The sequence below is a fragment of the Hyaena hyaena genome, unplaced genomic scaffold (assembly GCF_003009895.1).
Source record: "Hyaena hyaena isolate Hyena2069 unplaced genomic scaffold, ASM300989v1 scaffold_46, whole genome shotgun sequence".
Classification (NCBI taxonomy): domain Eukaryota; kingdom Metazoa; phylum Chordata; class Mammalia; order Carnivora; family Hyaenidae; genus Hyaena; species Hyaena hyaena.
Window position 1 is genome coordinate 337,896 of NW_024080678.1, and position 15,340 is coordinate 353,235.

The following is a 15,340-nucleotide window of genomic DNA, read 5'->3' on the forward strand; positions in this document are numbered from 1 at the left end:
TTTATTGATTCCATTTTTCTTGTCATTCTCTTTTATATTAAAGGAAATACTTTGTAGGCTTCGCTACAAAAGTAATACCTGTTTCTTACTAGGAGCTTGCGAAAACTTGGGGGTTTGGAGTGGACATGCTCACTGTTGGGATTGTGATGATGGCTTCATGGGTGTGCATGGGGAATTGTCAGAGCTCACGCTGTAAATAAGCAGATGAAGTTTGTTGCGTATGTCAGTTATACGTCAATAAAACCGTTAAGGTGTTTTATTGATTAGATGACTAATCAAAATTGGACTTGTTTTGCTGTTATGATATATTTTTGTTGGTTAGTGAGATTGAACATTTTGACGGTACCATTCGAGATTGAACATTTCATCCTCTGTGAATTGTTCAGGCATGTTCTTTGCCTCGTTTTCCGTCATCATGTGTGTTTCTGAGTTTGTGTAGCCTCTTCTTACGTTAGTGGTGACAGGCCCTTGTCTACCTCGTCTGCTGCAGTTCTCTTCTCCCCGGTTGCTTTTTCTTTGGTCTTTGAGGCCCATTTCTCTCCCTTCCCTCTTCCGTTCCTTCCTAACTTACCCAGCCGCGTGGCATGTTTTTCCTTCCTGGTTTTTAGGTTTCCTGTCTTATTTAAGAATCCCCCAGACCCCAGTGGTGCTCCCAACTTGTCTTGTATTTTCATAGTTTTCATTGTTCTCTTAGATTTTATTCCTTCTTGAATTTTTCTGGTATGGAATGTGCACCATGAAGGGCTCACCTGGATAGCCGACGTTTACCAATACCGTGTGGTAGAGAAACCATTTCCCCCTCCCCCCCAACTGAAGTGAAGTGCTACTTTTATCTTCTGTTAATTTCCTGTATAAAACTTGAAGGTGTTTTAGGATTATCATGTTTTTGTTAAGCATTGTGTATATCCTTACCGTTTTGTTTTTTTTTTTAAGTTTATTTATTTTTGCAGGGGCTGGGGGGGACTTGGGGTAAATAGAGGGAGAGAATCCCAAGCAGGTCCCACACTGTCAGCACAGAGCCCCATGCAGGGCTCAGTCTCACAGACTGTGAGATCATGACCTGAGCTGAAACCCAGAGTCGGACACTTAGCCAGCTGAGCCACCCGGGCGCCCCTCCACCCCCACCCCGTGTTTAATCACAGTGGCTTTATGGCAGATGGTAACGTACTGATAGAACGTTGCCTCAGTTCAGTTTTCCTTCTCTAACCTTTCCTAGGAGTGTTTCACATACCGGTTAGAAAAGTACTTAGGCCTCTTTTTGTCCCCAGATGCCATTTGCTTCTGATTGAAAATGACATGAGGTATACATCTTATTTCAGCAAGGATTAACATTTTTATATTAAGCATTCCTCCGGAAACAAAACGCATCTATTTATTCAGGCCTTGTTTTACATCCTACATCCTGTTTTATACACATCTTGTTGCCCTTTTGAATAACTGGCTGTTGCTGGTTTTAAAATAGTTATGCATAACTGTGACAAAATATTCTTAGCTCTGCTAGTTTGTAGTTAATTCTTTTGGCGTTTCTAAGTATACAGTTTATTTGTAAGGATAACCTGTCTCTGTATTATCTTGATCTCCATTTTGTACTTGTTATTCCATATAGAAGGAATAATGGTGACCACGCAGCTATCTGTGATTTCTAATAATGTCTGGTATTTCACAGCTTAATGTGATGTTTGCTGGGGCGCCTGGGTGGCTCAGTGGGTTAAGCGTCTGACTCTTGATCGCAGCTCGGGTCACATTCTCGCAGTTGAGCCCTGCATTGGGCTCTACGCTGGGCATGGAGCCTGTTTAAGGTTCTTTCTCTCCCTCTCTGTACCTCTCCCTCTCTCATGCTGTTTCGCTCTCAAAATACACATTAAAATATATATATAATGTTTGCCACTGGTTTTTTTATTGTCTTATTTTTCCTTTGTTACAATTAACAAATATAATAACATGCAAATATTCATTAACATTGTTAATGAGTTTAACAATTTGGGACCACCATCCTTAATAAGAAATAGAATATTTCCATCACCTTAGAATGTTCCATAGTACTAGATCTACATCGACACTCTCCCTACCCCTCCACCAAGAAAAGAGAAAACTAGTTTCTCACTTCTGTAACAGTCGATTTATGTCTCATTCAACAGGGCATTCAGGTATATCCATGCTGCCCGTAGTTCATTCTTTTTGCATTGTGTAGCATTCCGTTTTGTGAATACACCAGAGTTTGTTTATCCATTTTCCTGTTGATTTCAGGACAGTCATTTTGCATTTCGGAGCTACTATCAATGAAGCTTCTATGAACATACTTGTGCAAGTGTTTTGTTATAATGTTTTATTTATTTCTGAGAGAGAGAGAGAGGCAGCGTGAGCAGGGGAGGGTCAGAGAGAAAAGGAGACACAGAATCAGAAGCAGGCTCCAGGCTCTGAGCTGCCAGCACAGAGCCTAATGCGGGGCTCGAACCCACGAACCGTGAGATCATGACCTGAGCCGAAGTTGGACGCTTAGCCGACTGAGCCACCCAGGCGCCCCACAAGTGTTTTTGTACACAAATGTTTTAATTTCTTTTGGGTAAATAAAAGAAGTATTTTAATTTTATTAAAAAAAAAAGTAGAACCTCAAAGCAGTTCTACCAAGTGGATATACTGTTTTACACTTTGGCAAGCAGTGTATGAAAGTTCTCGTGGTTCTACATCCTTGTCAATGTTTGGTGTTTTCAGCCACCATTGTCGTGGGCGTGAAATGCTGTCTCAGGTTTTTTTCTTTTTAAAGTTCATTTATTTTGGGAGGGAGAGGGAGAGAGCACAAGCAGGGGAGGGGCAGAGAAAGAGGGAAAGAGAGAATCCCAAGCAGGCCCTGCGTTGTCAGCTCAGAGCCCAATGCAGGGCCCGAACCCATGAACCATGAGATTATGACCTGAGCCAAAATCAAGAGTCAGATGCTTAACCAACTGAACCACCCAGGCGCCTCCTGTTTGGTTTTAATTTTATATCCCTGATGACTAATGTGGTTGAGCCACACATTCATGTATTTTCTGCCCATTGGTATAGCTTTTTGTGGGAAGTTGTCTGTTAAAGTCATTAACTCACCTTTAAAAGATGCTTTGTTCTCTTTGTTATGATTTGTAACCGTTCTTTGTACAGTCTGGATACGCTTTCTTTGCCAGATATGGGTATTGTGAAGGCTGCCTCCCAGTCTCCATCTTGTCTTTTTTTTTTTTTTTTTTTAATCTTAGTGGTGCCTTCCAAGGAGCAAGAAGATTCTACATTTTGATGGAGTTCAGTTTATCAATTTCTTTCTTCAATTATTCTTGTTTTTTATGACGCAAGAATTTTTTGTTATTGCAGAATTGTGAAGATTGTCCCCTTTTATTTTCAAGGTTTATTTTTTTTTTAATTTTTAAATATTTATTTTTGAGAGAGAATGACAGAGAGCACAAGCAGCGGGGGGGGGGGGGGGCGGGGAGAGAGAGAGAGAGAGAGAGAGAGAGAGAGAGGGAGAATCTGAAACAGGCTCCAGGCTCTGAGCTGTCAGCACAGAGCTCGACACGGGGTTCAAACTCATGAACTGTGAGATCATGACCTGAGCCAAAGTCAAGACACTTAACCGACTGAGCCACCCAGGCACCCCTTTTTCCTAGAAGTTTTTAAACACTCTTATATATAGGTTTGTTATCTCTTTCAGGTTAACTTTTGTATATATGGGATGAGTTGGATTCCTCGCCCCCCCCCGCCAACTGGGTATTCAGCTTTTTATTTGTGAAATAGGCTTTCTTTTCTACTACTGAATTGACTTGATACCTTAATACTGACTGTACTATTCTTTTCTGTTTCATTTATTGATGTGGGGATTTGGGGTGCATTGATGTGAATTTCTGGTATTTGGGCTACATGGTCATCTTAAGAACATCAAGCTTTCCAATCCAGGATCATGTATTTCTCCGTTTATCAAAGTCTTCGTACATTTGTTCTGTTTGATTTTATGCAGAAGAACTTACTATAGCAATGATGCCTGGACCTTTCTTTAAAAATAGTGTGAGATTGGGGCGCCTGGGTGGCTTAGTCGGTTGAGCGTCCAACTTTCGCTTAGGTCATGATCTCGCGGTTTGTGGGTTCGGGCCTCACGTCGGGCTCTGTGCTGACTGCCAGCTCAGAGCCTGGAGCCTGTTTCAGTCTGTGACTCCCTCTCTCTGACCCTCCCCTGTTCGCGCGCTCTCTCTCCTAGAAATAAATAAATAAATAAATAACATTAAAAAAAAAATAGTGTGAGATCTTTCTGCAGCTCTGGATTCATTTTGTTTGAGACCTAGTATGAGTTTAATGGCCATTAGGTTAACGTCAAAAGCCTGGAATAATATTTAGAAAATGCTGCTGAAAGTTCAGTTTCCTACAGCCCTCAGTGGGTAGAGAATCCCCTCTTGAACTGAGGGAAAGAGGATAGTTGGGACTGAGAGAGAAAGAGGAGTAATTGCTCACTTGCTTGATGGAAGTGATGCTCATGAGTAGGAGGAAACCAAGTGACATAAACCCAGATTTTCTCTGATTTTAAAATATGGTGGTGAGGGGGGAGCCTGTCAGAGTGCTGACATTACGAAGCATTTGTCCATCTCTGCCAGCTACTTACAGAAGGAGGGTGGCCTAAGACTTTGCAGACTTGTGTATCTTCTGCAAAAAAAAAAAAAAAAAAAATGGCTTTGCTTTTGATGGAATAAAATGGGAGGTCGGAGGGGGTGGGGTACGGGCCCTTTGCAAAATCTGTACTACAAGATTCAAACTCTTTTGTATCTGAACTTAGAAGTGAGAGAGGGACTGTAGAGCCAAAATACCTCCTTCTAACAATTCCCTGAAGTTCTGCATATTTTTTATTGATATTTCAGATATCACACTGAATTCCAGTTAAGCATCTGGGAATGGTTATCGCGGAGAAGTGTCTTAGTGTGCCCTTAGCCTTAGCTAACAGTGATTATGAAGAAGTCTTAAATTTTTTTTATCTGGGGATTTTTTATTTCTCTCTCTAGTATTTATAATTTAAGGACCCTTTATTTTAAACTGTTAACCTAGTAGCCAAGACTTAAATAAATCTCTGTCTTGAAATCCAAACAATACTTTTTTAATAATATACTTTCTTCCAAACTCTGTGCTCTTAAAATTGGTTTTGAGAATTTAACTGAAAGGGTCACCCTGCCTATTGCTATGAACTGTGATTGAATGAAGTTGGTTTGTTTTCCCCTGAGAATCACTGTGAAGGGACAGAGAGTGTCCTGAAGAAGCTACAGTGGCCCGAACCGAATTCGACCCTTACACCTTTTCTTGTGTGGGAGATTTCCGGGCATTTAAAAAAAAAAACTTGGTTTCAAGGAAACTTCTGGACTCTTGGCTAACTAACCAACTTTAATATGGTCCCGGGCCTGTCTGGGAGCCCCCGGCTGGCCAGAGCGGGGTGTGGGGTGTTCGCGTCTGCATGCGCTCATCCCTGTAAGGGCGCAGAGTACCCAGGGCCGCACGCCCCTGGGAGACCGGCGCGTGCGGAGGATGGAGAGTCACTCTTCTCCCGATGTTTCTCTTCCCCCCGCCGCCTCAGGGTAACCAGGAGCCGACAACAACTCCTGACGCCATGGTCCAGCCGTTTACGACCATCCCGTTCCCGCCGCCTCCACAGAACGGAATTCCCACAGAGTACGGAGTGCCGCACACTCAGGACTACGCCGGCCAGACCAGCGAGCACAACCTGACGCTGTACGGGAGCACGCAGGCCCACGGCGAGCAGAGCAGCAGCCCGCCCAGCACGCAGAACGGCTCCCTCACGGTACGCGGGCCCCGGGCCCCGAGCGGGGAGGGACGAGGGCCTGCCGCGGCTCCTGAAACCTTCGCCTGCGTCGCCAGGCCGCACGGCCCTTTGAATTAATGACGCCACACGGCATTTCTGTCCTTTTCGTTTCTACCCCCGGCGCTGTCATTAGCGGGTGAGCGCTTAGAATCCGAGCTCGCGGCCACCGCCCAGGAGCTTGCGGCCCGGAGACGGACACACAACACGGCAAGGCGAGGGCACACGTGGGGGGCGCTGCTCTGGTCTGTGTCACCTGGATGCGCCTTTGGCCGCGCCGGGGCGGGGGAGCGGGGAGGATCGGGTTTTGCGGCGCATGCGCAAGGGCTCTCCGTCTCTCGGCAGCTCTGTTCTGCGCTTGGCCGCCTGCCGCCTCCTGGAAATGCTCCCTAGGCTCAAGTCCTCTCTCAGTCCCCTTCGCCGGCTTCCCTTTAGGCCTGCACCCCCACCCCGTCCCCTTATTTTGTATCGAGTCTCCATACATAATTACCCTAAGTTCTCCTTGCTGCCCAAGCAACACCCATGAGTCTTCCCTGTTTCTTTCAAGGCTCGGAAACCATAGCTCGAAGCGTTCCCGGATTTCGGCCTCTTGTCTGTAACGTAGCGCCCCCGCCGCAGAGGGTGGGTGACCCCAGCTCTTACGCCAGAGTTGAGATGGGCCCTGCCTAGCAGTACGGTTTTATTTAGTCTCTTTCTGCTTTGGCTCCCTCAGTGGTGACCAATCTGTATCTGGAAAATGAAGACAGTAGTACCTACCTCAGAATGACTGTTAGATTCAAAAGAACTTAATTCATGTAAGGTGTCTTCCTCGCCCCACGCCCATCACTTATTCCCTGTGTCACTGCTGCCCATAACTCACTTAACCCCTTCACCGTTTTCTAATGCAGATAATGTTATTTTCCCACTTAACTCTAACAGTTCCCTAACATATTTAGAATAAAATCCAAACTCTGTACTTGGTTTACTAATCCCTGGCCCTAGCCTACCTCTTTGACTCTGCCTCTTAACCACTGACTTCCTAAAGTAAAAGAAATGTCAGAAATTAACCAGGAGATACCTATTAACATACAGGAAGGAAGTCTTATTGTCTGTGGGATTATGCCATCCGTCTCCAAAGATAAAAATGTTCTATATCCCAGGTAGAAATATCTATGTCGAATGTTTAAATTTCTTTTTGCCCTTCCTGTTTCACATTGTCAGGAGAGCTTTATTCAGCCTTTAAAACACTTGACATGATTTACTTCCCAATAAAGAACCGTAGAGTAGAAGCTTTTGTTGCGGAAGGCTAGATTTCACCTTCAAATACTTTCCATTTTCTTTTATTAGATATTAGACCACAAAGAAATCCATTCCTTCCTTGAAAACATGTTATCTTTTCCATGTTGATCAGTTATAGCTAAGCACCTAATTTTATACTTCATAAGTAATGGACTGTAGTAGACAGTTTATCTAAAATATGCTATGAGGATTCTATAGCATTTGTTCTAGAATCATGAATATACCAGCTACTAAATTGGCTGCATTTCCAGATCACTTTCAAATGATAATGAACTCATAGACTTGCCAGAACAACTGTGCAAAGAAGGAATAAAATATAAGTCTGAGGCTTTATCAAGGTATTTTAATTACTAAATCTGTTTCTCTACTAGTTATCTGTCCCTTTTTTCCTTTTACTTCTATTTTCTATTTCAAGTCAAACCAATTTTGGTAATTTTAGAGTTGTTATGAGTTTTTCTTTTTCATCTAAATTGTCTGTTTTGTTGGATATACTGTAATATATACATAATTATAATTTATGTTTATAAATATGTATTATTTAATTATAAATTTATAATAATTATAATTTATAATAATAATAATCCATATGGTCCTTTTTAATTTCTATAGCATCTGTAGTGATATCCCTTCTTTCATTCTTGATTTTGCTAATTGTGACTTCTCTCTTTTTTTCTTGGTCAGTCTAGCTAAGGTTTATTAATTTTGCAGATCTTTCCAAAAAACATCTTTTGATTTCATTGATTTTTTTAATCTATTGTTTTTCTCTTTGATATTTCATTGAATTCCATTCTGATCTTCATTATTTCCTTCCTTCTACTAGCTTTGAGTTTGATTTGGTCTTACTTTTTTAAAGCCTGTTGAGTTGCAGCCTTAAAGCATTGATTTACATTTTTTTTTCCTTTCTAATGTGTGTTTAAAGCTATACATTTCCCCTTAAGTTTCCCTAAAATGGGATATATTGTGTTTTTGTTTTCATTTAAGATATTCTTTAAAAAGATATTTTTAAAGTTTTCCTTACAATTTCTTCTTTGATCCTGGGTCACATAGAAGTGTTTTGTTTAACTTCCAAATATTTGAGGATTTCCTAACTTTCTTTTGTTAATTTGTAATTTAATCCTATTCTGGTCACAGAGCATAACTTTGTATGATTCAGTTTTTTAAAACTTACTGAGACTTGTTTTATGGCTTAGTAAAACGGTCTGTCCTGCAGACGGTTTCTAACCAGGTGGCCCTTTTATCCGCAAGAAATGTCGCTCTTTGTCTCTGCCATTATTTCTTACGTCTGTTTTGTCTCATATTAATATAATCACTTCAGGTCTCTTATCATTACTATTTGTATGACATCTTTTCCCTTCATTTTGTCTCAAACTCTTTGACTCTAAGGTGTGTCTCTTGTAAAAAAAAAAAAAAACAACAACTGGATCTCACTTTAAACAATCTAAAACTTACTGCCTTTTTATCAGTGTTTAGTCTATTTGCATTTAAAGTAATTGTTAATATGGGTGGATTTATGTGTGCCATTTAACTACTTGTTTTATGTCTCATGTCTTTTATTGTTCCTCTGTTCTTTCTCTCCTGATTTCTCTTAGTTAATTATTAACTGAACCTTTTAAACCCCTTTGTGATATTTAAATTATTTGTGTTGTTATTTATATGTTTTCTTAGTTCTTGATCAAGGATTACATCTTCAACTTAAAACTTACCAATGCACTTGCTGGCTTGCCGTTTGTTTGCTTACTTGCAGACGTGTGCCCATGTGTTCGTGTTTGCGCACGTGTGTGTGGGTGTGTAGGTGTCTTACTCTGGTAAAATATAGCATCTTCAGTCCTGATACAGCTTCATTCCTCACCATCTTTTGTGTTATTATTCTCATATGTATTATACATATGAGGCCAGTTGTGTGCTTTTTACAAGAGACACACCTTAGAGGGGCGCCTGAGTGGCTCAGTCGGTTAAGCAACTGACTCTTGGTTTCGGCTCAGGTCATGATCTCACGGTTTCATGGGTTCAAGGCCTGCATCAGGCTTTGCACTGCCAGACTCTCTCTCTGTCTCTGTCTCTGTCTCTCTCTCTCCCTGTCCCTTCTTCCCTCCTCTCTCCCCCTCTCCCTCTCCCCTCCCGCCACTCTCACTGTCTCTCTCAAAATAAATGAATAAACTTAAAAATTTGAAAAAAAAAAACATACCTTAGATTCAAGAGTTTGAGACAAATGAAGGAAAAAGAAATCCTGCAAATAGTAAACATAAGAGAGCTGAAATCGTTGCTTATATTAATATCAGGCAAAGTAGATAAGAAATATTGGTGGAGACAAATATATATTACAAATTCAACAAGGGGTGCCTGCTTGACTTAGTTGGTTGAGCGTCTGACTCTTGATTTTGGCTCAGGTCATGATCCCAAGGTCATGGGATCGAGCCCCCCCCCCCCCCCCCACTTAGGGTCTGCGCTGAGATCGAGCCTCCTTGAGATTTTCTCTGTCTCTCTCTCCCCTGTTCATGCTCTTATTTTCTCTCTAAAATGAAAAGAAATGCAACAATACATTATTGTAAATATTACTTTAAAGAATTTTGTATTTTCAAAAAGAGTTACCATCTCCGGTGATCTTCATATCTTCCTGTGGATTTGACTTAAAGTCTGATATCATTTTTTTTCAGCCCATAGGACAGCTTCTGGTATTTTTTGTAGAATTAGGTCTGTTTGAAACAAATTTTCTGTTTTTTGTTTATCTGAGAATGTCTTTATTTTGTCTTCAGTTAGGAAGACTAGTTCTCCTTGCTGTAGAATTCGTGGCTGACCCTGTCTGCACCACTCACTCCCCAGCACTTGAAATCTGTCCTCCCACCGCCCTTCTGCCCCTGATGGGAGCCAGCTGATTCCGATGAGATGTCCACTGTTTATCCAGCTGTGCCCCTTCCTGTGCCTAAGGGTTTTTCTCTAGATTTTTATTTCATCTTTGGATTTGAGCAGTTTAACTCTGATGTGTCTAGGGTGGATCTCTTTGTTTTTATCATCCTTGGGGATCTGTTGAGTTTTTTGGATCTGTAGATTAATATTTTCCATCACATTTGGGCACGTTTTTGAACATAATTTCTTCAGCTACATGTTCTTTCCCTTGTTCCTCTCTTCTGGGACTTTCACCACCAATACATTGGGAATTTTTTCTTCACCCACAGGTTCGGGTTCTGGTTTTTTGTTTGGGTTTCTTTTTTAAAAATTTTTTAATGTTTTATTTATTTCTGAGAGAGAGAGAGAGACAGAGTGAGCAGGGGAGGGTCAGAGAGAGAGGGAGGTACAGAATCTGAAGCAGGCTCCAGGCTCTGAGCTGGCAGTCAGCACAGAGCCCAACACAGGGCTTGAACCCACAAACTGCGAGATCATGACCTGAGCCAAAGTTGGACGCTTAACCAACTGAGCCCCCCAGGTGCCCCATTTGTTTGTTTTTAAGTTGGGTTGGAACAGAATCTAAAATTCTGTTCAGGGGTGCTTGAGGGGCTCAGTCGGTTGGGCATCCAACATCGGCTCAGGTCATGATATCACGGTTCGTGGGTTCAAGCGCCACGTTGGGCTCTGTGCTGACAGCTGGCTCAGAGCCTGGAGCCTGCTTCAGATTCTGTGCCTCCCTCTCTCTCTGACCCTCTCCTGCTCACGCTCGCTCTCTCTCTCTCTCTCTCTCTCAGAAATAAATTAAAAAAATAAAATAAAAAGTTCTATTCCTTTTCCTTCAATTCTTTTTCTTTACATTCATTAGAGATGGGAGAATGTCTGCTGAGGGCTCTCTCGGTCCGCTCTTTCTTTGCCTCACCGTACTGCATCAGCTGTTGAGCGCCTCAGTGAATTTTTTGCTTCAGTTATTGTACTTTCTGGCTCTAGAATTCTCATCTGTGGAGATTCCTTGTCATCATGTTTCCTTCGGGTCTCTGAACACATTGGCATTGCCTCTCTGAAGTCCTCTGCTGAATCCAACCCTCAGGCCCACTCAGGAATCCATTTCCAGTTGCTGCCTGTTTTCTGGAGTCCAGGCCCCACCTTCCTGCGTCCTTACAGGCCTTGTAATTTCTTCATGAGCTGGACATTAGTAATATATTTCAGCAACTCCAAGGTGTCATTTATAGTTTTTGGAAAGGCACAGGTGTATGCACGCGTGTGTGTTTTAACTAATTTGCCTGCACCTAAGTGATAGCATGTGACTCCTCGGTGGTGTGCGGCCCCTGCCGTTTCTGCTCAGCTATTTTCCCTCCCCCTGTTACTCTCTAGCCTGGAGAGGAGCTACCCGCGTGTCCCCATAGGTCGGGGGTCAGCCAGTAATTTGGGCAGAGGTGGTGTTCAAGCACCCCGTGCCCATAAAGCGACTGTGCTTTGCCAAGCCATCGGTTGGTGGGTTGGGAAGCGCCTTCAGAGCCAGCCAGTTCTCATGCCTGCTCAGCCTCATCTCTCGGTGGCACTGTGTCATGTCTTCCCCACTCAGGCATGTCACCATGCCGTCAGCCCCAGATGAGGAGAGCGTATCCAGCTCCGGTGTGGTTCTCTGTTCCCAGGATCTCCCTTCCGCACCCCTGGCTGCCCCACCGGGCCCCTCGATTAGGCCCCAAGCACGCACTAGAAGAGCTCTGTCTCCCCTGTTAGATCCTCCCAAACTTGCCACTGTCAGCTAACAGCGTGGTGGGCTTTTCCTGCCCCCGCCTCTCCCCTCACTCCCACCAGCGCCCCAAGTGCCCCAGATGAAGTTCACCCCTTCTGGTGCGTAGCTACCGGATTTTGTGGCCCGAGTGCTGTCCCGATAAAAACTAGTGACATTCTCTCCCACAGAACTGAGGAATTGGGGTGGGGCAGGGGTGGGGTGGCGGGTTGGAGTAGCCACAGGCAGGGTCTGTAGCTTCTTGCAGGCCTTACCCTAAGCTCTAGCAATTTTTCAAGAAATTATTTTTTTTTAATTTCAGAGAGAACATGAGTGGAGGAGAGGGGCAGAGGGAGAGAGAGAATCTTAAGCAGGCTTCAGGCTCAGTGTGGAGCCTGACTCAGGGCTCCATCCCACGACCTTGGGATCATGACCTGAGCCAAAATCAAGAGTCAGACTCTCAACCGACTGAGCTACCCAGGCACCCCATTCTTCCTTTTTCTTAAGATTTTATTTTAAGTAATCTCTGAACCCAACATGGGGTTTGAACTCACAACCCTGAGATCAATAGTCCCATGCTCTACCGACTGAGGCCAGGCGCCCCTCACCCTTTCTTTACATAAGAAAAATCTCTATAACTCACCTTTAACTAAAACCTTGGGAAATGTCTGCTCATTTTCTTTGAACCTTTGGTTCCTTCTGGAAGGTGCAGAATTGATCAGTCTGACAATTCCCTGCACATGATTAGCTTCAGCTGACTGAGCCACCCAAGCGCCCCTCAGGAAACTCATTTATTTGTTGTCCCCTCTGATTTCCAGAATCTGTAAGGACCGTTGGACAGTCTTGTCCCACTTTCTTACTGTTGTCTTGTTTGGGGAGAGGAGTTAGCGGCCTGCTCACGCTGCCTTGGCCAGCGCCACCCTTGCTGAGTCCTCTCCTGGCAGCTCGCAGTTCCTCACCGCACCCCTCCTCACCACTGCCCTTTGTCTCTGCTTGTGTAACCTGACTGCCACTGTCTCCCTTGTTTCACGGAGCCACATTCCAGCTTTCTGCTGCCAGTGTTTAGGGCAAGTTCTGGTCCTTAACATAAACCTATGTGGTTAAGATTCCTGTTCTTCGCCCCTGTTAGAAACTGTTCACTACAGAATTTTGCATTATATCAACTAATTTGAGTTCCTAAAGAAATCCTGACATAAAATTAGGCTCCATGTATAGCGACTGTGAATTTATTGTGCTAAGGTGAAAATGGAAGCTTCTTTGAGCTGTTTCTACAGACAGAGAAGAGAAGGCACACATTCTATAACCTTAGGAAGTTGCTAACAGTAAAATGGGAAATTATTGAGAGGCTGATTGAAGATGCCTCTTACATGTTTGTTGTTTTTTCATTTTTTTTAATGTTTTATTTATTTCCGATAGAGAAAGAGAGAGAGAGCATGAGCAGGGGGAGAGTCAGAGAGAGAGGGAGATACAAAATCTGCAACAGGCTCCAGGCTCTGAGCTAGCTGTCAGCACAGAACCACGCAGAGCTCGAACTCATGAACTGTGAGATCATGACCTGAGCCAAAGTCAGATGCTTAACCGACTGAGCCACCCAGGTGCCCGTTTTTACATTTTTTTAATTTTTAAATAAAGAATTTATTTAAATAAAATTTAATATTTTAATTAAAAAATTAAAAAATAAACATTTTTATTATCACATTTTTTTAAATGTTTATTTTTGAGAGAGCACCAAGCGGAGGATGGGTGGAGAGAGGGGAACAGATTATCCAAAGTGGGCTCTGGCTGACAGCGTGAGCCCAACGTGGGGCTCAAACTCACGAACCACGAGATCATGACCTGAGCCCGCAGTGGGACCCTTAATTGACAGAGCCACCCAGGTACCCAGTGGTTAAGTGTACATTTAAACGGGACTGTGAATCTGCTGCTCTTAAGCCATTTGCCTTCAGAAGTTGTGAACGTGGGGTCTTCCGGGGATGCGTGTGGTGAGGGAGAGACTGAGCAGCAGAGCGGGCGCATCATAAAACTTAGATATGACAACATAGATTATGCTATTAAACTTTCACTATCCACTGACATGTTTCTTAAAATGAATCTGGTGATTCCTATGGCCAATTAAATTCTAAAGGTAGGTAGGAAGCATTGTTATTTAACCAAGAACTGATACCTTAAATTTCTGTAACACTTTGTTGAAACACTGCTTCCACAGACAGTATTTTATTGTTGTTCATAAACTAGCCCCTTGTGCATGTGAGGGTTTTGCAGTCAGGGAATTCCCAGTTTGTCTCTCCGCCCAGCCACTGGGACGCCCATCTCCCACGGTCCTCATAGTAGACACCTGTGTGTCTCATCCCATTCAGTACAGGTGTCAGCACCGCCAGGAAGCCTTGCTTGGTTTTCTAGGCTAAGCCAAGTGTAGCTTTCCTTTGGGCTCATGTAGATGCCTGAGCTGACCACTCTTTGTGGAACTTACTGTGATGTTTTTTGTTCCCTTTTGTCTCCCTAATTAAACTATAAGGTCTTCAAGTTCATCTCTGCAGTCTGTCACAGCGCCTGGCGCTTGATAGTTACTCGGTAACTACTTCTCAGGTGGGGGGTGGTGGTTAGAGGAGAAAAGGTGGGAGGCCCGAGGAGGGGTAAGCTGAGGCTTCGCGGGACAGGTGGCACTGATCTGGGCCTTGTACTAAGAGTGGTTAGAGTTGGAACATGATGGTGGGAAGAATTGAGAAGGTCATCTCTCAAAGCAGAGTTGGAGATGGGCAAGATCAAAGTGTCCTTAAATAGGGATGCCTGGGTGGCTCAGTTGGTTAAGCATCCGACTTCGGCTCAGGTAATGATCTCACAGTTCGTGGGTTCAAGCCCCACGTTGGGCTCTGTGCTGACAGCTCACAACCTGGAGCCTGCTTCAGATTCTCTCTCTCCCTCTCTCTCTGACCCTCCCTGCTCACACTCTCTCTCTCTCTCTCTCTCTCTCTCTCTCTCAGAAATAAAACATTAAAAAATTTTTTTTTAAGTGTCCTTGAATAAAAGCACATGTTTCCATGAGGTTGAAGCTTTGGGGGTTTGGTGGATACGGAGGAAAATGTGGTAGGAGAAAGGTCGCTTGAATACAGATTGGGAAGAGTATTTGAATGCCCAGCTGAGAGACGTTATCCAAGGTTTTTGAGCAGGGAAGGGGAAGTGAGCAGAACTGTGCTTCCGGAAGACCTGTGTGTTGCATCTACCAGATGAGGAGGGGACGGGGGACCGGTTAACAGAGTCTTAACGAGCCTGTGGACTAGGGGCTCCCTTGGTTATATGGGGACAGGGAGATGGTGAGTGAAAGAGAAATTACCAAGGTAGAATACACAGGATTTGACAGCCGATTGAATGAGGAAAGCAAGGAGAGCGGAGTCAAAGCTGTGTCCCTCATGCTCTAAGAACTGTGTCTGGAATAAACCATTTCGCCTCCCAGATTTCAGTTTCCCCATCTACCACGTGAAGCCAGTATTGCCTACCTGCCAGGATTGTATTGGAAAGAAATTAGAAGTGCTTTGGAGATTCCTAGCGTAAATAGTTCTTTAATTGCTTTTTTTTAAAACCATCTTTTAAAATCAGTCATTCTTTGATGTCCTTTATTTGTGCTGATTATTGTG

General features: G+C 43.5%; 1 protein-coding gene across 14 annotated transcripts in view; it reads left to right on the top strand.

Moving 5' to 3' along the window:
* Positions 1-15,340, top strand: part of RBFOX2 (RNA binding fox-1 homolog 2) — a 282,729-nt gene that overhangs the window by 211,415 nt on the left and 55,974 nt on the right. For all 14 annotated transcript variants that reach the window (XM_039230419.1, XM_039230423.1, XM_039230421.1 and 11 more), the window contains one exon: positions 5,573-5,797. In XM_039230419.1, the coding sequence (XP_039086350.1) occupies positions 5,573-5,797 (225 nt within the window). The remainder of the gene's footprint in view (positions 1-5,572; positions 5,798-15,340) is intronic.